Source organism: Teleopsis dalmanni, chromosome 2 (assembly GCF_002237135.1).
Source record: "Teleopsis dalmanni isolate 2A chromosome 2, ASM223713v2, whole genome shotgun sequence".
Classification (NCBI taxonomy): domain Eukaryota; kingdom Metazoa; phylum Arthropoda; class Insecta; order Diptera; family Diopsidae; genus Teleopsis; species Teleopsis dalmanni.
This window is the reverse complement of record NC_051847.1, coordinates 83,216,615-83,244,297: the sequence shown is the minus strand read 5'-3', so window position 1 is coordinate 83,244,297 and position 27,683 is coordinate 83,216,615. Positions and strand designations below refer to the sequence as shown.

At 30.1% G+C, this 27,683-nt stretch overlaps 1 protein-coding gene across 10 annotated transcripts in view; it reads left to right on the top strand.

Annotated features, from left to right (window-relative positions):
• LOC119678136 (potassium voltage-gated channel subfamily KQT member 1) overlaps positions 1 to 27,683 on the top strand; it is a 250,014-nt gene that overhangs the window by 183,708 nt on the left and 38,623 nt on the right. For 3 of the 10 annotated variants that reach the window (XM_038089815.1, XM_038089817.1, XM_038089816.1), the window contains exons 1-2: positions 13,673 to 13,948; positions 25,567 to 25,752. In XM_038089815.1, the coding sequence (XP_037945743.1) occupies positions 13,893 to 13,948; positions 25,567 to 25,752 (242 nt within the window). In that variant the 5' untranslated portion in view covers positions 13,673 to 13,892. Of the gene's footprint in view, positions 1 to 13,667; positions 13,949 to 25,566; positions 25,753 to 27,683 lie in introns of those variants that run through there. The other 7 variants (XM_038089807.1, XM_038089808.1, XM_038089809.1 and 4 more) reach the window with 7 other exon arrangements.

The window sequence follows — 27,683 nt, the reverse complement described above, 5'->3', positions numbered from 1 at the left end:
ATTATTAAAATGCCTATGGAATCAAAGTAAATTATTTTTTTAATAGATTTTATCTTTACATCTTTATTTTTATTTTATTTTTACCTTTTTATATCTATAATTTATATATAAATAATTGGTTTATCATCATAACAGCGGAATATATGTTCAAAGTAGAGATAATTAAATGATTAATCGAATATACAAGCTTTTCAAATTTTCCATATTTTGGTTTTCAGGATCTCATATAATAAGGTGGACGATTACAAAACTAAGTAAAAAACGTGTGTCGTGAGTTCATAACTTCATTAAATACTGCTAACTAAATATACTAATATATATCTAGTTAAAAGCATATAACTACTCTAGAAGTAAAACTTAACGTACATAGTCAATTAAAATCAATTAATTCACTTAAAATCAGTATTTAAGAGAAAGCTTAAAAGAAAAATTAATATATATTAGCGTAAAATCTAATAATTTTCTTTTAATGTTGCTTATCTAGCTTAATATTAATAAACAAAGTTTGAGTAATTTTACTCAGTTATAAAAAACGTTATCTATATAATATATGTATTGTATTTTATCTAATATTAAATTTGATCTCTTCGAAACAAAGAAGTGTTCAAATTTAACTTAGTTTTTTCACTTATTTTATCAGTCGAAACTTAATTCTATATTTAAAAATATATCTTATCATGACTTGTTTTATAATAGAACAATGTACAATCAATGAAAGACAACAAGCACAATAACAAGAAATTAATAATCTTTTTTCTTGAGTGCAATTCAGTTGCTTTTTTTTGCCGAATTTCACACTCTGAACCATTCATTCCGCCGTATGACTAACTTCAGTTATAAATTATCTTGTTGTTTTTGTTTTGTTTTGTTTTCATTGACACATTCGCTTTGAGCTTAAAGCTTCGTTTGAGTTTCGTTATTTTGCTTTATGCTGCTTTCTTGTTTTTATATACAGTAAACAGTTTCGTTTTATTGTTAAGAGTTGCCACGTAGTTGAAGAGATTTTTATGTGGAAGCATTGCTGAACAATGTAGAGTGCACATGATGCAGTCGTAAATACATTTATAGATTTTCATTTTAAAATTTTATGTACAAATCCCATGGCTAACATAAAATTTATATTATGTTGATATATTATATGCTGAAAAAATACATAAACATATATTTAGTGATTTTTTTATAAAGCTTAACACAACATATAACATTTTACACACTCTTTAAACACTGTTATTGCATTTTAATATATTGAAAATAATTAAACAGGAAACTTGCAGATTTAAAACCAACGCTCACATAAAAAAAATTAATTTTAAGATAATTAACATTATCGCTTCTATGTTTTAGTCTTTAGCAAATTGAACCCTTCACTTTTTAAAAATAATTTTATTGCTTGTTTAAATTTACAAACTAATATTACGTTTAGGCAAAAATTATAAAATGATTAAAATTTGGCTTTGCTGAAACTTAAATACCCTACACACAATGTTAATGGAACAAATATTTTATGCTACGGCCGTGTGTGAGTACGAGTAAATTGAGGTAAAGTAAATTGAAATTTCTTAGGGATTTTTTACACTGCACTTATGTAAATATTTATTTATTTATTCATTGCACTTATTTATTTTTTTTGGTTAAAAGTTTTCAAATTTATTTATTTATTTATTAAACATCATATAAAATATCCACAATGGTAAAAGCGAATTCACCTAATTTTTATTTAATTTACCCTACTCGAACTCTAGTAAGTACCAACATTTGCTGCCATACCGATATAATTTACTATTTCCCTCAATTTACCATCAATTTACTTGAACTATCACACGGCCTGCAATCAGATATTCCTTATGGTCACCAACTTGAGATTAAATCAAAGCTAATAAAAATTTCGTTAAAAAATATAATAATAATCAATAATCAAATTTGTTACTATTATTGTAGCTCTATTTATTCATTTTTAGAAGCAATATTAAATTCAATTAAAAATAATAAAAATGTTTGTGCGAGTTTGGCTAATATGGACTAAACTAAATTGATTTTTTGCACTGCCTTTATATATGAAAATAATTTACAAGTTAAGTAAGCTGTTGGCTTTCGATGATGTTAAGTTGTTATATTCTATCCATCTACTCAAGTATATGCTGTAACGAACCAGGTACTTTTATTCTAGCTTATACCTACTCTGTTAACAATTAAGAGCCTGTTCTTTTACTATGAATATCAGCTTTCAATAAAAGGAAGACTATATTCTTACTGTTAGTCAGATATCTATCAAAGCTGGTTCCGCTGTCTGTATTTAGTGTCTAAAATAATATCGACCCTAAGGAAACACCAGAGTGAATCTAATTTGTGCAATTTCTTATAGTATATATAGACCGGCGCTGAAGAAGATACCAGAAAACCTGTTTGGTCTGTATCCACGCTTATGTAGGTGTAAGTTTTTTGGCTTCCCATTCTTTGATTCACTCAGTGAAATTTTTTAAATTAATATTGGGCATTCAAATTAATATTAATATATTACTAATCCTCCAACTGCTTCCAAACTTTCTGCTTATAATTTCGAGAAATGTGGTATCAAAACAACTTTCTTAGCTTATTAAAGACAAATTCACAATTTTTCCATTTCACCTGCCTGCTAGGTAGGTAGTAATATATAAGTTTAACGTTTTATATAATAATGCATTCAAATTTAGTTCAAAAGTTGCATTTAGCCGACTTTCTTCACTTATTCAACTTCCAACATCGACGTCGTTCTGGGGTATTGGATTATATAAATTTAGTTAACTAAATATGATGTCTATTAATTTTCCCTTTCGCCCTTGTTTCAGCATTCTGTTTCTCTTCATCATATGACTGACATTTAAATTGATCATTTCTAAGAGGTAATTTTAGTGGGTTGGAGTCTTACTCTGTGGCTATTGATGCCTTCTACCTATACCTATACGAAAACCAACACACTGCCTAAGCTTATGAGGAATGCACAAATTAGTCAGTGAGATGAGTAGGACTTTGCAGAAACCCCGCAGCTATCAAAGAGTGAAAGTGCTCAGATGCACTAACTCGGAAAAGGCTCAACATTAAATAGTAGATTAGCATTAAATCTGTCACAAACAAAATTATATTATAATGAATAAGGAATGTAAATGTGTAATAGGTATAGCAAAAAAATAATTTTCAGACCTATTACCAAATAAAATCGAGGAGTACAGTAACGCTACAGACAAAGTAAAAGAGCCGGAACAATAAATTCATTTCTTCAGATCAAAAATCAATTATAGAATTAGCTGATTTACATTAAATAATAGTCTAATTGATTATTGGATGAATATAGAGACTAGATAGAGACTAAGCTATAGTTAGCTATACATAGCTAACTAATTGAATACTTTAAAGCTATACTTAGCTATAGTAATAACAATGCTTCCACCATCACTCTTTTGCAAGTAAAACCTTTGCTAAGAAGAGTCATTTTTTCTTGATAAGGAAAGAAATAAAAATGTATATATAGAGCAGATATAGTAACTACACTTATCCCGTTCTCTAATCGTAACCAAATGAGTGTGTTTAAATTGACAAAACTCTGCCTCTGTCTAGAAATATATAAGACTTATTGTGTAATTTTGAGTGACCATTCGGCTTTCCAAATGTAAGGTCAAATAGTATTTGACCTTGATAGTATTTCATGTATATTTTTTTAATAAATTTTAATTTCAGTAGATTTATTTTAACATTATTTAATTTAGCATATTATTGCCTTATTTTATTGCCTTTAATATTTAAATAAAGTGAAAAACAAGTAAGAGGAAAAACATTAATAACTTCCGTAGTTAAGTATCTGCAGTTTTATTTTTCCATTTCATACAAGTGAATACACCAACAAAGCGAAAACTATTCCATTAAGGGAAATTAATGATAATCCAGTAAGGTTAATGTTAGGCACATGTGCTGAGATTGATCCCATAAAAGTCAACTGTTTCGCAAGCGAATATGATTGATATCCACAATTTGGTTACGGACATTCGGTCACTTGCGGTACCAAGTCTAAATGTTAACGTGAAGGCAATCTGCTGAAGATTAAAGGCTAACTAGCAATACATTTAAATAGATAGATTGACATATTGTGCAGTGCCTAGATTTATTAACAAACTCTGATGTCACATGTTTGAGCAAAAAGTAGCAACTAAACTACGAATTTGATAAACTGACCAAATAAATTGGTTAGAGATGAAATTACCTGCCGAAAATCAATATAAAGGACACAACATCAATCTTAGAGAATTTTGTGTTCATTAAATGCCATTCAATGACAAAGAATAGATTTAGCGTAGGAAAAAATGTGAATGAAAAATATTTTGTAGCCAAAAAGGAATAATTGGACGAAAAAACTACTTCTAGGACAAAACACTGACAACAAATGTCCCCGTCCACATTTTCTGTAGTATACATACTCGTATGCTAATCCTTAAGGACTTAAATAGCATTATTTCAAAAGGGGAAAGAAAATTTGTGGTTTTGTTTTTACTACCTTCAGCTCCAGAACAAAATACGAAAATAAGCTTAAAGTTGCCATCTAACATAATGATAATTTTAATAAAGTTATGTAAATAATACCCAGACTGCGAAAGCTACCAATCGGAATGCTACATGTATTATAATCCTTTTATCTATGTGCACATTTTAACTTGTTTTTATTATACAATTCGTATAGAGAAGTTTTAAAAAGTAGTGAACTACAACAACAAAAACTTTTTTATATAAAAAGAAGGAGGAGACTTCAATGCAAAAAATACGTTTTGGGGCTCAAGACTTAATACAACCAAAGGAAAAGAAATGTACAAAGCCATGCAACTCGCAGCTTGTAATTCAATTTCAACTGGTAAACCAACGTACTGGCCGTCGGATACTAGCAAAGTTCCAGACCTAATAGACTTCTTTGTCTACAAAAATATTCCAGCATCTCACCTAACCATCTCAGAAGGCTTCGACTTTAGCTCTGACCACTCACCAGTGCTGCTGATAGTTTCACAAAATCCAACAATTAACCAGAACACACCCAAGTTAGCAAATAAATTTACCGACTGGAAATATTTTCAGCTTCAGCTTATACATTTGCACAAGTTTGATCATATTGTTAACAGCGAGCAACTAGATGACGCAGTACTTCATTTCACTCAGCAATTGCAGATGGCAGCATGGAACAGTACACCAACACCAAAACTACAAACTCTACATGGTAAAAAATACCCACCCTTCATCACAGAAAAGATTACGGAGAAGCGAAAATTGCGAAAACGTTGGCAAGCAACAAGATGTCCGTTAATTAAATCGCAACTAAACCGAGCAACTAAAAAGTTACGCACAGCCATCAAATCATACAAAAATAATACCTTTAATAGTTTTCTGATGGGCCTCACGACAGACAAAAAAAATGAATACTCTTTGTGGAAAGCTGCTAAATCATTTAACAGACCAATGCAGCAGTCTGCCCCAGTAAAAATAAACGAAACTCACTGGGCTAAAACAAATTCTCAAAAGGCGAACCTGTTTGCTGAACACCTAGAGAAAACCTTCAGTCCAAATGAAGGCCAAGATGTTATTGGGTCAAGTACAAATTGGCCCGAAGGCGACGCTGCAATTGTTCCAGTCACTACGGAAGAAGTGAGAAAACAAATTTTGACAATGAAACTCAAAAAATCTCCTGGTTTTGACTTAATAACGGCTGAAGTTCTTCGGAACTTACCCAATAACTGCATCATCTACCTATGCGATTTAATTAATTCGTGCCTCCGTTTGAAACATGTACCCATTTTTTGGAAATTCGCTGAGGTAATTATGATACCCAAACCAGGGAAGTCTCCCAATGATGTATCCTCATATAGGCCAATATCTCTATTGCCAACCTTATCGAAGCTTTTTGAAAAACTACTACTAGCGCGTTTATCACCAATAATCGAGAGAAGACGCTTAATTCCGGATCATCAATTCGGCTTCAGAAAAAACCATTCAACCATCGACCAAATACATGTAGTCGTAAATGCCATTGAATCGGCGATGCAAGAGAAGAAAGTGTGTTGTGCCGTGTTCTTAGATGTATCACAAGCCTTCGATAAGGTTTGGCATGAAGGATTACTCCATAAACTTAAATCATTATTGCCTATACAATACTGTAAGCTACTATCATCGTATCTAAACGACAGGTACTTCAGTGTTAAATATGAAGATGCACATTCAGCACTAAAGAAGATTAGCGCAGGCGTCCCGCAGGGGAGCATTCTTGGGCCTATTCTATATCTCCTGTATACACACGACTTACCGTCTGCAAACCAACTAGTTACAGCAACATTTGCAGATGATACTGCGGTTCTAGCAATCGAAAACAATATAGAAGACGCGACGGCTAATCTGCAACACACAGTCAATCAAATTGCTTCATGGGCAAAAAAATGGAGAATCAAGCTCAATAAAGAAAAATCAGTACATATAGTCTTCTCATTGAGAAATTATAACCATATTCCAATTCATATCGATGCCACAAAAATTCCACACGCCAACGAAGCCAAATATCTGGGCATTACGCTTGACGCCAAGCTGCGCTGGAAAGCGCATGTTAAGAAAAAACGAGAAGAGCTTGACCTAAAACTAAAGAAATTTTACCACCTCATAGGCAGGCGCTCTAAACTGGCAATCCACAACAAACTAATGGTCTACAATCAAATACTAAAGCCGGCTTGGAGTTATGGCATACAGTTCTGGAGTTGTGCCAGCAAGAAATACATTGCAACTATCCAGCGCTTTCAAAATAAAGTACTACGATACATCGTAAATGCTCCATATTACATTAGAAACAGTGATCTCCACCGTGACCTTGACATACCAACAGTCGACGTCGTGGCAAAAAGGTGTGCCATTGCTCACAAACAGCGATTGAAAACACATGTCAACGTTACAGCATCCAGTCTTCTCCAGGTGGTTGCAATATCTAGACGGCTAAAAAGGAAAACAGTGGCAGACTTAATGGACAGCGAGTAGCAAAATAGCTTCATTTTTTTTTTACATTAAATATTCAAATAAAATTGCTTATTAGTACCTTTTTTTTGTTATTTGTACTAGGTGCAATATTAAAACGATTTTTGTCTTTAATTGAAGAATCGTTAAAAATAAAAAAAAAAAAAAAAAAAAAAAAAAAAAAAATATAAAAAGAAACCTCTCAATTGAATACCACAGTTTCTATTAAAGTAGAAATAGTCACTACTGTCATATTGACTTTAAAATCAAATTTAATAAAATTCCTATCGTATAATGAAATATTCTAGTACATGAACTGCTAGTGTTTTTAATTGATAATATTGTGCAAAAAATAACAACTCGGAAAGTATATATTACTTAACATGAATTTTAGCAATTATTAAAAAATTAGTTGAATTATAACAGTTCTACTCTTCAATGAACAGGCTGTCAAAATAGGAATCTCAAACCATACTCCCTGTAATAATTGCAACCAGTCGGATGAATTGGAAACTTTTTTCCACTTGTTCTGTGCATAACCCGGTTTTTGAAAGTAATAGCCACTCTTAGTAACTCACAGCTCAAAAATCTCGGAAAGGTAGAAAAAGTTAACATTAACCACCTTTTCAGGTTCTTAAACCTCAGGAATTGCATTTAACCAATGTTTTTTCACATAACTAATTAGGCAGTTCGCAACGGTGATGTGCCAATGGCACATTGTGCCATCAACACTATAAGAAGGCGCTAATGTAAGTTATGGATTCAGTTATCACTTAAACCATACAAGTTACATTGGACAAAAACTAAGCGTCTATGTTCTACAGAAGGAAGAGATTAACATAATACATTGATCATGAGCACTTCATTCGGGAAAGCTTCGAGTGTCTAAAACTCTAAGACCTAATAGCCGTAATTGGGGCTATGAGTACAAATTTCTTAATTTTTTTGGTTCTGACGTATCGCCGGAATATGTAAAATATCCTTGTTGTTGTTCTGATTACATATTGTTGAAAATGAATTTAGGGACTTGACATAAAACAACACATTTCCATAGCCTGAAATTTACATTGAGGAGAGAGGATGGTTTTTAAATAATTTTAAGTAATTTACAATTATTTAATTTAGATTTAATTTAGTCTAGCGATTAATTTTGGAGTAGATAAAAAGGTTATGTGCTTCTTCAGTCTTCTTTTTAGTACTTTGATTCTCGCGCCTTCCTTACCTACGTGCCAGGAAGTCGCATAATTTATAGATCAAAGCTTTCTTTTATGCTTAATTTGCTGTGTTTAAAAAGTGATCTTAGATTATTTAAAATTGAGAAACATTCATCTCATTTGGTTGTATAGTGAGTGTTCCACGAATGCCTTTTATCTATGATTATATACAGGTATTTTAGCTTATAGCCTCAATTTTTTTTGTATATAGAACTCCAGTACTTCTGGACGTGGTTTTTTTTTGTTTTTGTTTTAAATATAGTTCGAGTCTTCTTTGTGGCAATAATAAGAATGTTTATAATATTTTTAGCATTTTATTCGAAGTTTTGCTAGAAATGGGTTTAAATAACTTATTTTAACAGTGGCCTATGATACGTATGTTATTTATAATAAGTCTATTTATATATTTTTCAGAATAATTTTTCATTTCATCATGTAATTTTAAGATATATTTGAAAAATCTCTTCTTTTGAGTAGGAAGAAAAGAATTTAGGGAAGAACGTTCAATATAGAAATCTCTATTTTAAATCTCTATTTTTGAACTTAAACCCTCTACTGCCGGAGTCCCATGTATGCAGAAGAACAACAAGTTGCAGATTTGTGCTTCACAGTCTCTTACGACTGCCAATTATCGTAAACCCGTGGAAAAATTTAGGTGAAAATTCGCCCATCATAATAAATTTTGTGCTGGCTTTTGTCAATGGATAGCAGATGACGATGTCCGTTATGTGATGATATCCACTAGAATTCGAAAGAGAAGAGCTAATATTGAATTAACATGCGCGAGTTGTAATTAATTAAAAAAAATATATTCTTTACATTATATATAGCATTTTTTGGAATTAAAAGATATCGGTTACAATTGTATCATATGTAAATTTTCAAAATCTACTACTCTTCCATTTGTCCTATCAAAATTTGTCGCTCGGTGTTTCCATATACTTTGCATAAAATAATTTAAAATTCATCAAATATATACGACATATGTAAGTTTTAGGCTAATGTGCATGCCATGTCCATTGTTAAGCACATTATATTCATATTGAAGAAATAATATACTTGTGTACTTGCTAATTGCGCTGGCTATGCATTGTTAGGCGAGATATGAGGCCACCAGCTGCTTGGGTGTATGTACTTTGTAATCTATGCGTTGTCTATATTCTTAGAGCTATGCATTCGGATACCTTGGGTCGCTTTTGCTAAAAATATGTTTAAATTAATTAAAATTTATTATTACAAGTTTGTGCTTAGCTGCCTCTGATAGTCGCAACGCAGTTCCTCAAAGATTGAAGGCAGTTCTGCATTGTTCCTTCGAATACTTTTTGTAAATAACGCAACACATTTTTATTGCCTGTGCATAAGTGATATTAATAATTTATATATAAAATGTAACATTTTAGCACCAAATAATAATTTGAAAATAATTTCAATACAAGTTTTTTTTAAATTTTAAAGTTTTATTTTGTGAACCATTTTATAACTTTAAATATTATAATAATTAAGGAAACTAAGTGCTAAGTGAAGCTATTAATTGCTGTAATTAATGAGTATAATTAAATATACTATAATTAAAAATTATTAAAATATAAGTGAATTTTTAAAAATCGATTTGGAATCAACAAATTGAACTCAATATTTTTTTTGGTGAAAACAAAAAAAAAATTTATGTAAAATAGATAAAATAAATTTTACGTAAAAGCTTTTGTGTTTCCGACTTCGTCGTAAATAATCTAAGGTAATAAATTTTGGCTTTCAATTCCGTTTAATACTAAAATTTTGATAAAATATAATTTTTGGTTAACTACGGCAATTAAACTGGTACAACGCCTCGCTTACAGAACGCCAGTGACGGTATTTTGTTTGTGTCTTGTTTTATGGGGCAATGAAATTTCCAGCCGTAAACAAAGTTCAGATTAATAGAAATATTTACATACAAATCTTTTTGAAATTCATAAATATTGTTTTCTACACAGATTATCACTGTTTACGTTTTAAACAAAATTGTGGTACATAAATATACATAGCATATACATATGTATTACTGCATAAATATGGTACAATAGTACAGATTATTAATATAAACAAATAAAATAGAAAAAATTGCTGAACACTCGCATGTATGACACATTCTCTAAAATTTATGAAAAAAATGTTCTGTTATTTAGTTAACTTTCACATAACAATGAACATAAATTATTTATTTGTATATTATTAATGTTTTAAATGGTATAATTCTTCTTTATGGAGTCATAAATTTGAAATGATCTAGGTACTAGATCTCTGTCAGCGTAGATCTTCGTCTGACTTCATTACACAATTGCAATACGAGCAGAATTTTTAATCAGGTTAAACATTTCAATAGACAGTGAGGTCTGCAAACAACTTCGATACACTGGAAGCTATTAGATCTGCTCAAAGATGTACTAACTACGTGAAGATGTTCGCGCCAATGAAACATCTTCGAGCTTCTCGAACACATCCAAGCTACTCGAACATCTCCGAGCTACCCGAACATTCCCGAGCTACTCGAACATCTCCGAGCTACTCCAACATCTTCGATCTACTCGAACATCTCAGAGCTATTCGAACATCTTCGAGCTACTCTAATATCTCCGAGCTACTAGAACATTTTCAAATTACTTGAATATCTCCAAGTTACTCAAGCATCTCCAAGCTACTGTAATATCTCCGAGCTACTAGAACATCTTCAAGTTACTTGAACATCTTTGAGCTACTCGAAAATCGCCGAACTAATCTTACATCTCCGAGCTACTCTAACATCTTTGAGATACTAGAACATCGTAGAGTTACTCGAATATTTTCGAGTTACTCAAACATCTTCAAGCTACTTGAACATCTCCGAGATACTTGAACATCTCCGAGCTACTCAAACATCTTCAAGGTACTCAAACATCTCGAGCTACTTGAACATTATATGAATTCCTTTCATTTTTTAAATAGCTTCCGATCATTTCTTTATAAAGCCCTGATACTACTCAAAATTTTCAAAATTTCCATTACTCATAAAATTATTACTTTTGAACATTTCAAGTAAAAGAATTGTCCTTGTATTATGCACTATTACATTGTTATACTTAAGGCTATCCAAAGCACGGCCTTTTATACTGTATCATTTTACAATGATTTTATCTTGTTATATATCGGTCATATGATTTAAACTGTCATCTAGTTATAGGAACTGTAAGTGTGGGTTTCAAGACTCTTTTCCAAATCGTTTGTTTTCGAAAACTTAGAGTGAATCAAAATATATGGATAAAAGAAGAGTAAGGTAGATAGACTGGTCAGTAAATATTTAGACAGACTTCATTTATTCGATTTCGTCGAATTGATGGGGAATATATATACTTTATAATATCTCAGGTGTTAACTTTTCTTTGTCACTAATATTTCGATATTTTGTATTCTACTTTGCAAACCAGTGGAAATGGGTCCCTAGTTTCTTATGTGTTTACTTGTCGTGATGACCAAATTCCGCAAAAGAATTCAGCCTGTTCCATTGAAAGTTTAGATACAAGTTCCAAATTGTTGGAAAGTGAGGGAAAAGACACTTCTGTTGTGTTTTGGGTAACAGCACCTGGTTGATAATTTTAACTAATTCTATATTGAATGAAAATAGAATTGCTGATACTCTTGCTGATAGTATTGATACAGACTATGTGATTCTCTTATGAAGTCAACCCTATATTTAGATTACTGAATTCACAATTACTGAATTTTATGGTACCAGATTTCACCTCTGGTGGGATGTTGCAAATAAAAATCCATTTGTTGACTCCATATTGAATAAAAATAGAATTTTTAATAATTTTCTTCCATAACTTTAGATGTTCAACACAGCTTCTATGACATTCCATTATAGATTCATCCCAAAATTTCGGATGCAGTTGGGATTACTAAATTCAATGGTACCAGATTTTACCTCTGGTGGGATGTTGCAGATATAAACCCATTTGTTAACTCCAATTGAATAAAAATATAATTGCAAATATGTTTTCCGTAACTATAGGTAATAACTTCAGCCACTGTGATATTATCCACCTGGTACCACCTGGATTCCGTGGTAGCACATCTTAACTTTGGCGAGATGTCGCAAATAAAAACTCACTTGTTAACAGTCTTACTTGAATTCAGTTTACGTTAGGCATGTTTTCGACGATAGGTAAAAATGTCTTACCTCGGAAATGCTTTAACTTCTATCTCGTAGATCGTTCATAGACTATAATAGGTATGAAGTGCATATAAATATATATTTGCAAAACATTTTCACATTGATCGTGCTTACGTGAGAGCCTAAGAAGTTTTTTCATAAACATTGGCGCCAATAATATTAATCTATTATAGAACCCACAAAAGTTTAATACTTTATAAAGGAATTGCTTGATTGCTTCTGGCATCTTACAATTTTATTGTATATTATTTCATTCAAATGAGCAAATCTACAAATCTACTGAACATAATGAATCAATTCAGCTTATTTATTTGTTTTCATTTGTCTTATTTAATTTACTCAGAGTCAGCGAATTTGCAGTTAATTGTTATGAATACTTGCTATCTGAGAACACAAAGAAATTCTTTGTACATTCTTCTTCAGACACTTATAAATGAGTACAAAGAGGTGTAAAAGTATTTATGTGGTTTAATGTACATTAGTCTATAGTGAATGGATTATCAGTAATTCTTTTGAATTGTATTAATATGACTCAACTTAATCATATCAATAGTGTACGCCAAGAAATTCGCTCACAAACCTCTTTTAATCAAAAACGGAATAGAGAAGATAAGAACGCAACTGCAATGATTTAGTAAAAACAATTTTAAGCAGTTTCAAGAACTTGGGTTGTAGGGTCTATACTCGGTTGTACGCCTATTAAATGGAAATTTTAAAAATGTTTTATGATTTGCTAAACATCATAACATATTAATTGTTTGGAAGTAATTAATTACGGGTTAGTTAAATAAATATGTTATCGTTATCGTATTGTTGTTGATCGTGCCAAAAATATTTTTCAACAATTAAGTTAATTTGTTGCTAAGATCAAAAGCAATATATCGTAAAAAACTTTATTGCTAATTGATCTGCATTCTACGTCAACACGTCAAAGACTATAGCCCACAAGAAATCAACGTGATCGACGAGCAAACCTGACAATTTGCAGATAGATCATAACCACACAACTGATCGCTATCCGTGACTGAAATAATAAATCATTTACGAGTGTTTGCTGATTTAACAATATCAATTTCAATTTGTCCTTATCAAAAGTAATTAAAAATGCAAATAAATACCAAATAATAAGATTTCAGCCCTGAATTCAATACAAACTGTGCATTTACTTTGCCGTCTATAACTTTACCGCTATTTCATAAACAAAATGCGAGGTGTGGTAGAGAAAACAGAACGCATATCGTATAAAATCAGTGACAGTGATTCGAGGATCGCTTTAACTACGCGATCGCACAACTTGAATTTTAAGTATTGCTTCGGTTCTCAGATATGTCAGACGTATCTGCTAAGCGCGTTCGGCAAGTTCATTTTCAGATATAAATATACGTACTTTCAGATACAAAATATTATAGCAAGCAGATGTGATTTTCAGTATTTAATTTTAAAGTTTAACGTCGTGGGTTAATGTTGGAAAAAAAAAATTCACAGCAATGGATCCGTTAAATGAGTGTATCATGTTCTATGAACAAAGTTTGAAAAAAAAGAGGCAAGTACGAATTCCAGATGAACGACCGCACTATGGTGCTCCTTATCAGTCGTTTTTGTGCCAAATGTACCAAATGTGCCAGTTCCCAGACAAAAGAAGTGACTATTCAAACTTTAACGCGTTTCCACATAATGAAAAACTACACAAAAAAATTTGTTAAAATTGTGATTTTAAGATTTGTGTTTACTAAGCTAATTAACACAGTTCTTTTATGTGTTTGAACGAAAAATTAGTTTAAAAAAATAAATAAAAAAATTACACGAACATTTTGTGTTGAAAGGAAATAAAATTGTTATAAAATATACAGAAAATTTGCTGAGCTCGAAAAAAAGTGTAGGCCATAAACACCTTAAATTTGAATTTGAATTAATTAAACAAATGCAAATTCACGCCTTTTGTTATAATTTTAAAGATTTAATTTAATAAAATGCAATAATCGAAGCATTTTAATGAAGAGCAAAAGCGAAGAATCTTAATGCAACCGGTTAAATCCGGTAACAGGTTTCGGTAGCAATGGTGCAGTTTACTCATGGTTATTGACATGTAACATGCATAGGTGAACTCATGAATTTACCGAACAAAAGCTTGCCATACAAAGTGGAAAAATGCAGTGCAAGTGATGAAGCACACAAAAACCCTTCAGCTCTACACTAAATTGCATCAAGGGTCAGGAATCACTGGCTCAAGGCACTTACCATATAGCTATGCAAATGAGTTTTCCAAAGGAAACCAAAATTAAATAAATTTCTAGATTCACATATAGGAACTCTTAGTAATCGAATTTGTGCTTCACTAGAACGTAGTTCCACTTGGTGAATTCTTGCTCAAGTAAAAAATATAAGTGCCAATTACTTTAAGTAAACCAAAAACACTAGAACACATGTATGCCTTAGTGTTGACTTAAGTGCTTTACTAAATTGTTAAATAAATTTATTGGTTTATTTTTAATTTATTTTTTTAATTATTATTTCGTTCAAATACAATTTGAGAACTGAGTATCATTATAAGTGCTAAGTGGAACGGTTAGGCAATGACTAAGATTAATTTTCCATTTATTAGATAAAAGTTTTGTCATGCTTTTTTTACTTAGGGAAAAAGTCCCATAGTTTTGGTATTTATCCAATTATATTATTATTAAGACGATTACTATTTAATTAATTTTATATTAATATTTGATATAACTATAATATTTTAAAATATATTAAAAATTAAAAAAAACAAAAATGTTATGTTTACAAGCAAATTAAAAAAATTAATAATTTCAAGCAAGTTTCTAAATATATTTATAGTTTTAATAAATATATTTATATATATTATTATCATACATAAAAATTATATAATATAATAGATTATATTATAATATTATATTATATATTATATTATAAATATATAATACTTAAATAACTAGGTCCAGAAAACTTAATTACCTTGAGCAAATATTAATAGAATTTCAATACTTTGCGCTTATGTAAAATTTTTTATGTGACTATGTATCCTTAAAATTTTAATCATTTTTAAATCACTTCAAGTCACTTCAACATTTCTGACTTCAATGAGAAAGTTCCCAGAATCTGGTCTTATTATATGAAGACCAGGTTATCCAAAAAGGTACAAATGACGTGTTGTTCATTTATTTCTAGAAAAAAGTGCAATATAGCTTTGTCTGGTTCCTGCACCAAATTCTCAGGAACTGGTCTTATTAAATGAAGCCCAAGTCAATTAAAAAGTTATACATGCCATTTCTATCACCCATTGTAAACTAATTGAAGAAAATTAATGTTAGGCATACGTCCGGAAAATGTATAAGGTGGTGCAAATCCTCTGCTGAATCATTCCCTTTAATAGATTTAATGCACCATGAAAGCAGCTGTAAGTAATATCAGCTACTCTGCTTAAGCCACCAAATTCCGCTGTACACTAATTAACAAGCTGTGATTTCTTCGTGGAGGATTAAGGGCAGTGGCGTAACTACAGGGAAGCGACTGGAAGCAACGCTTTCGGGCCCCCGAACATAGGGGGCCCCACTATAAATTTATGCATTCATTATTAACATTAAAGAAATTACCAAAACTAGACAATTTTCTTAAAATAAATGAAAACAAAACTGAAGGAATAAACGATTTAAATGATGCCTTTGTTAATTGTGATACACAGAATAAATTGACACATTGTTCAGATACTGAAACAGACTTCAAACAGACGATACGAAAATCTTCACAAGCCTGAAATAAGTTGTTTACACTTTTTCGTGTAAAGGGTATAAAAAGATATTAGTAGGAGCTCCTTAATTATAATTCGCTTATGGGCCTAAAAAATGTAGTTACGCCACTGATTAAGGGATTTTACATGCCGCTTAATGTAAAAAAAAATTTTAAAACTATATCTATTATTAAATTCACTAATCGTCTTGAAAACCGTCGCTTCGTCGTGTAGTCTAAGAAAGTGATTTAGGTTTGTGAATGGGACAAAAATAGATGCCTTTACATTGCAATGTATTTTTGGTTATTGAATATACTGGAAATATTTATTTATTGTAGGTTGCTTAAAATTTGTTCTACTCATTCTACTCATTCAACACTTCATGTCTTGTTGTCAGGACTAATACCCAATTTTTTTTTTTATTAAATATTCTTTTATGAAAATAGAAATCTAAATAAATGTTCCTTATTTATAGCATGATATTAGATTTTCAATTACCCAGCATAACTCTCAAACGCTTATATTTTTTTAATAGTTTTATTAAAAACTTCCAGAAAGTCCACCTTCTTTCTAGAGAAGGCGGACTGAAGACTGATATTTTGGCCTTACTTGTAAACATTATCACAAATTATGCCCCAAATGCTTACCTTAGAGCCCTTAGCATAATATCGTTTATTATGTTATAGAACATTAACATTATAAAAAAAATAACCACAACATCTATATGCGCGGCTGCTTCCGTGCTTATTTAATTAGGATTATATTTAAGAAACTGAGTGGTTTGTTTTACAATATATGTATAGAACAGTCTTACCTCTGTACGTATACAATATCCCGTAATTTTTACGAAAAACACAAATTTTACAAAATGAAGCAATTAAAATGAATTACTATTTAAAATTGAACTAACATATTTCAAAAAAAAATTTATTATAAGTACTATACAGGTTATTGTATTTTAAGTAACCATGCTAGGCGACTAAATCCCCCTTTCAACCATATCTGCCGCAGTTGTGGTGAGAACGTCCAAAAGCATTTTAAGCTTTCCCAAAGGTTTTAAATGGTTCTAACGTCCTGAGTTTTAAATAATTATACGGTAACGTAATGATACTATAGACTTAAGTGGATCGCTTGGGATTTCCGGTATAATCTACCTACCTATGATAACAACTAAATCTTTAATATTTATGCCAATTGAATTTAAATAAATAATTTAATTATTATAAAAATAAAATTTATAAATAAAAGGCACATCGGTAACATGAATATATACCTAGGTTTAAAGGGTTTTAAAATATGTAATGCGTAAGGTGCTTTCAAATTATTTAAGAGAGAGAGCCAGCTTTTTATGATTACAGTAACCTTTGCTGGCATTAAAGACGAAACTAAATTTTCCTCTATTATACTACTGTTATTTAATATTATCTATTAAAAATAAACACTAATTTATTTATAACTTATATTCCCTTTTAATGTCTTCTAAGTTTTGAGAATAAAGCATTGAAACTGTCTTCAGAGTTCACATAAGTTAAATCTAAACTCAAGTCTTACCCACAAAATTAACATTTAATTCAATTTAAGGGCAAATATTAACTTATTTATTTTTTTCCATAATTTAAAATATTTTAACTGATTTATATAAGCACATAAATAAATATTATTGAATAAAATTATCATCTTAAAAACAAAACCAATTTCAGTATGTCTGACTGTCACTGCGACACATTTCATAATTTTTATTACTTTTCACTAATTAAATAATTAAAATCTGTAAAGTGCACTTATTATACAACCAAATCAGTTAATAAATTAATAATAAATATAATTGATTTAAGAAAAAAAATGACAATTTCAATAAGTTTAATATTCACTTAAAAATATTTTATTTTTTTTTAATAAATAAATTTTTTCATTAATTTGCATTAACGACACTTCTCAGTCGTTTGTGTTTTGAAAGAACATTGCATTCTAATAAAAATTTAGTGTCTTTTATTGAAATAATGACCGATTAAAAATTTAATTATATTTTGATTCATACACATCAAAAAAAGAAAAGCAATACTCTTAATAATTATTCCAACTAATTTAATTCAACAGAAAATGTTTTTGTTTTAAAAATTTGTTAAGGAAATAATAAAACATAAAATAATAATAATAAACAATTTACAGATATAGAAGAAAATAGAAATTTAATCAAAAACACATCCACAATTATGAATAGTTATTAAGAATATGTAATTATAATGTCTATAATAATATTTTTTGATACAAATAGTAAGTTTTTATAATAATAGGAAATAATTTATTATTATATATAATCATGTATTTTTAAAATATAAAATATTTGTAAGATTAACGTACAATTACATTGTAATAGAAGTACATATAATATGTACTTCTAATATAGGCTTAATAACCTATTACTGGTTTTCGACCTGACACAGCATGTCTCTTCAACCGCCTCTGCTGCGTGTGTGCTTTTGCCAGTCTTATACATCAAGGCCGGTTAGTGCTGCCTCAACTTCATCACTCGACATAACACACGGTTTATCTGTACGCTTTCTTCCTCTAACTACCGCTTCAAACACTTTCTTTGTTGGAGCATATTTGTATATTCTCACAACATGATCAAGCTAGCGAAGTCGCTTAATGTTAATTTGCTGAATTACATCAATGTCGTGATAATGTTCGTTAGTAGTTAATTCAGTTGCGGAGGTCGTCGCCAACTTGTGGAGAACCAAAGATCTTCCACTGCTACTTAATTATTCTGTAGTAACGTCCCTGCTACTGTCCCATACAGAAGCACAGGTAGAATGAGCGACCTATAAAGCGTAAGTTTTGTTTGTTAAGAGAAAGCTCTACATCCCATGGCTTGCCTACTGAGCCCATAGAAAAACCTATTGGTAATGGTAATTCTTCGTTTGATCTCTAGGTTGATATCGTTGTTCTTCGTCATAGCAGTGCCAAAATAGATTAAATATTTCGACAGATTCGAAAGCGTAGTCGCCAGCTTAGTGTCTGAGAGCTTGTGGATAGTCCGCACATTTCTACAAGTAGTCGACATATATATTATATATCAAAATAAGTACGTACATATATCACATTGAATTTGTTTAATTTTTTTTAATTGTTTCTATATATTAAAGTTAGTATTAGTATTTAATAGATAGAAAACAATTTCAAGCAAATACTATATTATTTAAGCCTGGACCATTCCTCGGAGATTCAATTCCGTATGAAAAAATCTTTGTTAATAAATCTCAATTAATCAATTCCATTAAACTCTTAAAAGTTTCATTTCATTAATTTTTGATTTGTGAATTTTATTAATAACAAAGCTTCTTCTTTTATCCATTGAATTACCACCGCATATAAAATTAAAACTTAGTTTTTTAAAGTCAAAATGCACTGTTAATAGAGAACATTTTTTTCCTTGAAACATTCATATAGGATCTCAGGTGAACTGGCTTAATCTACAATAAGATATATTGATCATACAAAATTTGATAATCACATAGGAATTGTTTGATTTTCCATTTTTTCTTTGTCACTGCAAGTACAGTAGTTCTGGTTATTGTGTAAACTAAGAGCTTCCCACATCGATCTTAGTCTTACTAAGGTTATCGATAGATTGTAGTTTGACCATCTTCATTCGGATTTTTCGTAGGCCCACGTGGTCTTCAGTATATCACACACTTATGTATACTTAGAATCTTTAATTTACTTTAATTTGTCTTGGTCAGTCATAAAATTATGATTATTCAATTGAAACATATATGGTTGGAATTAACTTGGGAATTTTTTGTCAGCAAATTAACATTACACACTTTGGTTCAACTTTGGTCCATTTTGGAAATAGAAAAAAAAATAGAAAAATAGATAGATAAAATAGATAGAATAGATAGAAAAGATAGAGAAGATAGATAGAAAAAAAAAATTAGTCGTAAAAAATATTCAGATAGTAAGATGGTATATGATAATAACATACGATAATATACGTAGAATTGTATTGTAGAAATTAGTCCAAAGTTTTCTAAATAATATAAGCTTTGAACATCCAAAATTTTAGAAATTGTTCTGAATATTTCCGAAACTTATAATGACATATCAGGCATCAATTAATTTAAGTAGAACTAGAAGAATGTTTACTAAATTCAACACTGCGAACAACATCAATAAGTTGAAAATATTAATATATATGTGGAATTTAATATTTTTTCTTTAAAACATAGTATAACGTATATAATCATCTTATTGCCATTATCTTTATTATTCTTTTCTTTTTTGTTTTATTCTCAAAAGATTTTAAGATATACTTTAATTAAGCTTTATTTTTAATCTAAAGAAGCTATTCCAAATTTAAGAGAAAATTGTTACCATTAACAGGTAACCAATTTCATTCCACTGTTAAGTTCACCGCCCTATTCAATATTTCGCTAAATTTGATCAAACCTGAGTTACAAGTTCATCTACGAAACGAGAAAAAGATGTATATATATTACTAAATCAATTGCTCTTCCCGTGTCAGTTTAGGCAATAGTATGTATATACAATAGTATGTAGTATAGACTATATAAATAGACGCCAATGTTTTTTTACTTTAGAAAAGAGATTACTGAACCAAATATGCCAATTTTTCTCAATAGTGCGAAAGGTGTTATAAATGTTATAATTAATAAACTTAATATATATACGTACATATATGTACAATGTATTATATGTACAATGTATATGTTAACGCATACACTGGTTTATATATCTAACTTGACATATATATGATAATTTTCAGTAGAAAAAAATATATGCTTGGATTAACGTAGCACATCAATAGATCAAATGACAATTTTTAATTATTGAAAATATATTTATGATGTATTATCGTAGTAAAAAATAGCAATGAATCAGCATGAATTTATTTAAAAAGTATTGCAAATAGTTTGTATTTTTTGCAGTTATTTGAAACCCTTTTGTAAGCACTGACTCCATAAAAAAATATAAAGCGATTTTATTTAATAAACAGTAAAAAACTAGTATTGAGGGAATTTAACATAAAAAAATAAAATTTAAAAATTAATTAAAAATAAATTCAGTCACAATTAATTTTATAACATAAATTATATTTTAAATGTCATTATAAAACTTTATTTGATTAAATTCAAGAGTTATGATTTAAGAAGTAAATAGCAGTGTGATTATGAAGTTAAGAGTTTAATAGATCTTATAACCAGACATTTGTAGTTTAAAGAACGTCAAAAACTCATTCAGTTGATATTATTAGTATAATGTTTAGTGGTTAATAACTATTACGTTTTCTACAAAAAATTGGTCATTATGAAAATTTATGATTGCTTGAATAGCAGTCTCAGCTAATTATAAATAAGGCATTTATTCATAATGTGCCTATACTGTATACCTGTGTGGACGTATAGAATACAATTACTTTCTTGGAACATTCAAAAAAAATCAAATCGCTGTGTTCTCACGTCTAAGAATCGTACAAACTTTCATGTGACACAAGTACACGCTCTCAGGGAATTCTCAATTCTCAGGGAATTCTCTACAGTTTTAGTGGTGATAAACATATCACCACATATCATATCCAATAAAATCAATTGAACTTCAAAAAAATAAAATCAATTACTTCCTAAAAAGTCATTTTGACGTTAATATCTCTTCCTCTCTTCCTATCAGTAGACTCAGCGGCTAATATCAAATGCACATTCAAATATCTGGTAGAAATTCACTACTTTCATTGCATTTAGAACCTTTCTTCCCAGACATCTCCTGCATTAATCTAACCTTAATTTTACTATCATATTAATGTTGATTGTAATACTTTGTTTTATTTGATCATTATTATTTTGTTATTAAATTTACCTATAATTTACCTATTACAATAGTCAAAAACTTCTGCTGCCAGTACTTTCTAGTCCCTTGGAAATGAGTAACACGTTTTCTAATATAAAAACTTGTAATTTTAAGTTCGTTTTTAAGTATTTGGACGATTATTTTCAACTTATTCATCTGTGCTCCAATTATCTTCAACTGGAACGCTGATTTTGTTCAATTCAAAATTTCATTCAAGATAAAAAAGATTTAATTTTACACATTGAAGTATTATACGGTTTTGTTGATACCCCGTGATTTGTTTCAACCACACTTACTGGGCATTATAAACGTGAGTCATCCTTGGCCACGTCAAATAGCCTCCGCCAGCCACCCCGATAAATTGCTTGTTGTCGCCACTTGGTAGTACCGAGCGCCCCCAAATCGTTGATCTTCTGGTTCTTCCACCGAAGATGCAAATGTTCTCTACCGCGTTTTCCACCTACGGGTACCGAATCAAATACCTTTCTAGCCGGAGCACTTTCTTTCATTCGAAAGACCAAGCCAGCGAAGTCACTGTATTTTTATGCACTCAACTGTGTCAATGTCGCGATATAGTTCATACAGCTCATCGTTCCATCTAATTCTATATCCGTCACCAACGCGTAAGGGATTATAGATCTTTCGAAGAATTTTTTCTCGTATGCTCCTAACGCCTTTTTATCACTGTTGGTTTTTGTCCAAGCTTCTGCACCACACAGCAGGACAGGCATGATAACAGACTTGCAGAGCGTGATTTTGGGCAATTTCCCAATTGCCTACTTAGCCAGAAATAAAATCTGTTGGCGAGAGTGATTCTTAGTTGATTCTCTAGGCTGACGTCATTTTTGGTATTTACGCTGGTTCCCAATTAAAAAAAAGTCTTTCACAACTTCGAATTTATAATTGTCAACAGTAGCGTAAGTCCCAAGACGGAGCGTCTTTGATTTGTTTGTTGACAGAAAGTACTTTTTGTCCCATTTACTTCGCTTGTTTTTCTTAGTTGGAAAATGCCACAATGACGGCGCGAGTGTTCAGGCCAAAATTATAGGCATATACAAGCAACATTACACTTTTGTAGAATATTGTACCAGTGCGGTTTAAATCTGCTGCTCGAATTATCGATTCCAACATCAGGTTTCTAGCACTATCTTACTATTACAATTTAATTTAATAACGGATGGATTTTTATCCGAAAACAAATTTGACGCGAATGCTTGTACTCACTTCTGAACAAAACAATGTTGCCACCGTTTTGAAAATCATACCAGTTGAATGTTGGTTGTGGTTCTGCTAAGTTCCTGCATGAGAAGATTTCTTCAAGATATAAGATATCACATTTGGCAGGACCCGAGTTCGATTCCTGGTACTTGCAGTCTCAAAAATAATTATTTACGAATAATTAAATACAAGAATTATTTCCAAGACCACTGATGAAGGGTATTTGGCAATACTCGAAACAGCTGTATGGTCAGCCAAAAATTCAATTAATTAAAATAATTTAAAAAATAAATTTTTGTTGTTGTTTCACTTCTGTTCGAAAACCTCTTCAAGATATAAGTAAATAATGGAATCAGAATATGATATTAAAATGAACATTAAAAAAACTAAAATTATTTTTTCTTTATCGGTGTTTTATTATCAATAAGTAATGCAAATAATATTACTTATTACTTTTATAATAGTAATGATATTAGTTAGTAGTGAATGCAATTTGGAATTTTCCTAACCAATAATTTAATCTAATTCTATGCTCTCTTCGATAACCATCCACTTCTAAAATTACTTCTACTTGTGTTTACATATGTATATATGATCATAACAACATGTTTTACTAAAATTAAATAACCTAGTTAAAATAGAGTATCTACTCAAAATAAATTAAATGTTATTTATAAAACACTTAAGTTCTTGTTACCTAATTTTCTGTTATAAACAATACAAATCCTCAATCATTCAGATATCACGTTATCTAATATTTTGAATGTTATATAAATAAACCCTGAGTATGCTTGTTAAATCTAAATATATTGCATTAATCACTTTCCATTACCTTCCAATTAATACCATTGCGATAAACCACTTTTGTGTTAGTTTTTCTAACGAAAATGATAGTACTTACTTTGGAGAAACTAAAGTAGAAACGATAAAAAGTCGTTGAATATACAAATTATATTCTGTTCTATATATGTTAAACGTTTACGATACCTAAGAGTTACTGTCTAGTTTGCCTAGTTTGTCTAGCGCCAAGTTTTTGTAGTTGTTTCGTAGGAGAAACCTATCCCGTATTCGAAATTTGCACCAGAAAATTCGAAAATTATTACTTAAGTACATATTTTTCTAGAGAAAATTTCATATATGTCATGAGACCTTTTTCATTCTGGTTCTAGAGAGTTTTGAATAGTTTTGGGGTGAGGTAAACTTTCGAGAAAACGATAGTTTTGGTGATTGGGTTTTTATAACGTCTATTTAGAGAAAATTCGGAAATTATTAATTAAAAGAGGAGATTTTTTGGAGAAAATTCCATATATGTCATGAGGACTTTTTCAATCTAGTTTTCAAGATTTCAATAGTTTTGTCATGAGATAAACCTTCGAGAAAACAATAGTTTGGGTGATTGGGTTTTTATAATGTCTATTTAGAGAAAATTCGGAAATTATGAATTAGGCAATAAGATTTTCTAAAGAAAATTCCATATGTGTCATGAGGACTTTTTCATTATAGTTTTCAAGATTTCAATAGTTTTGTCGTGAGGTAAACTTTCGAGAAAACGATATTTTGGGTGATTGGACTTTTATAATGTGTATTTAGTATAGTTTTTTTTAAATTTTTTCCTTAAGGCATTACTCGAACATTTTCGTTATTGAAATAATTTTTTTATTTATTGCACTAATTTGTTGACAGACTTTATTTGAAGAATTGTCAAAATAATTTGTCTTCACTTGTTCTATAATTAATCGTCATCTTACAAGTGGAGAACTATCAAAGAATATTTTTGTGGTAATAAAATTTTTTTTTACCTGTAGTTTCGATTTATCTATATTTTTCTCAAAGCCTTCTCATAGACTTATTATCCACTAATGACTGACAGAGTTAATCAACAGAAATTAATGGATTGCTTAGTATGACAAATAGACACATTAAATGCATTTGAGATGCAAGTCACAGTGTACTAAACATGACTAAACGTTGGAAAGAATATAAAACGCGCTATTGGCAGTAAACACTGAAAAAAATTTTAAATTTTAAAAATAGACACTGTAAACAGTTTGTTGAGTTTGGCAAAAATCCATAAATTAATACATATAATTCTTTAGAATATTTTTGCGGTTTCGAAGAATACAGAAAACAAAAAACTGCATAAAATTAGGACACAGAATCTTGAGTTCACAAACGAAATCACTTGAACCATTAATGCAAAAAATGTTTCTATTATTTTTAATGATAATGATATTGAATGCAGAAATTCTAAGAAATAATCGTAGTCTATAGAAATAATTGATGTATTAAATTAGTAATTAAAATTTTAAATGTGTGTCTTATTTTGCTTTCAGGTCATGTAAGCTCGGTAATTACGAAACCGACAGTTTTTTTGAACCGCGAATGTCACTATTGGGCAAACCTCTAAACTACAATCGCGGCACGCGCCGTGGTTTTCGGTACAGAAGACTACAAAGTCGTATCTACAACTTTCTGGAGAGGCCGCGCGGAATACCAGCAGTCATATATCATATTATGGTGTAAGTATGTGATGTGAATATATAAATATATATTTCAATAAAAAACGTACTGAAGATTAGCTTGGGAAAACGATACCACGTCAAAGTTATTTTAAACTACATATTTTTGTAAGTTGGTAGTGATTTTGAGAAACATTTTTATCGGGTTTAACTTAATCACAATCTATTAAAGGTTTGTGTTGCTTAATAGTATTTAGTTTTGTTAAGTAATATTAAAGCTATAAAGATTGGATCAAATCGAGATACTGAGGTAAGATTTTGATACCAGTTTTTAGAGTTATGTGTAACAAACTTTCTTGAGTAAGTTTATTGAACATATTAGAAGAGACCAAACATAAGTAAAGGTTAAACATGGAAATTGAACAAGACCTGGAAATCAGCGACGATAACATATATCTTTTACCGCATTATAGAGTAAAAACTTTCAACCAGTTAAGTATAATATGTGCTTTATACTTAGAATTATTGTATTAATAGCTATATATAATAGATTTGCTTTTTATGTTTCATTTATGCAAGATTCGGATTTTTTATAAAAATATATCGTCACTCGAGACAACACAAACATATCGACACTTTTTCAATATTTTGTCACTTTTTAAAAAACATTGATTAAAACTTTAAAAATATTCGTCTATTTTCGCAACGACATTTATGTTTTATCTCATTTTATCCCATTTTTTTCCATATACCTACATCATTTGAAGACACAAGCTCTCTGGCTATTCCCTGGGAAAAACAAGGGGAAATAGTAATCCAAAGCACATTTCGTAGAATATCATCTATTTATAACATTGCGACACCTTTTATTAGTGTAAGACCACTTCATATTTTATCATAGGGATTTTTGTTAACAATTTCATCCTTCAAACGTACCAACACTTTTTAAAACAAAGATTGCAAAAAATATGTACACAAAAATGTTTGTTAACACTTCAATTTGTAATAAGAAAACTAACGAGAAATTTTAAAAACCCCTACTTTAAATTATAAATTATATGACAATCGAATCATGCAACTTCTTTCGATAAAGTCGTTGAAATAGGTCTGTGGTATTGAGAAGCCTGCTAGCTTCTTCACCAATAATGCTATATTATATTTCCTTTTGATGATCCTTATTTTCCCTCTTAAATAATTGATCTATATTATATAATTCTACATTATGAATAGCATAACCTTTCCACCCAAATGCTCTATATTTGCACACATCACCAATTGCTATTCATTCAACTTATTGACGGTTTGGTTTCGGAGTACACAGATGAAACGAGGTTTTGTTCATGGTAACATAAAGTTATTCCTTTTATCTCGCTTAATTACATCTAATTTCCAATGTTGTTACTTTTAATAAACTCAGTCCAAACACTATATCCACTTTATTATTAGACGTCTCATGATCGAAAATTAAATAAGAAATGTATAACCCAAACATTCTTTGTATTATAGGTAAGACCTTTTCTGCTATTTCAATCTACTGTCCATTCAAAACGATTTTATGAATTATTTTGTTGTTTTCCGGAATAAGAATATTATTTGAGTGAGTATTATCTGCATCTGAATGTGGTCACATTTAAATTCGATATACCCAAGAAACGATGACTTATTTTCTTAGGGTTTCGAAAAGAATTATTAAGTTTTTTTTTTGCCAAAAATCAATGTTGAATCAACTTTTTTTTATCTTTTCTTTTGAAAATAAAAAAACTACTATTATCTATCAATTGCTATTTAGAAATATAACCAAATAATGACAAATATCTTTGACAAATATCTTTGTCATTATTGTCAAATATTTTTTCATGACGTAGCATTTATAAATCGGGCAAACATTTTTCAGTCCAACTTGTATCTATCATTATTATCGTAGGTTTATATAAACAATCTTCGATAGTTGTATAGAATAGAAAATAAGGCAGATATAGATCAAAAAGAGT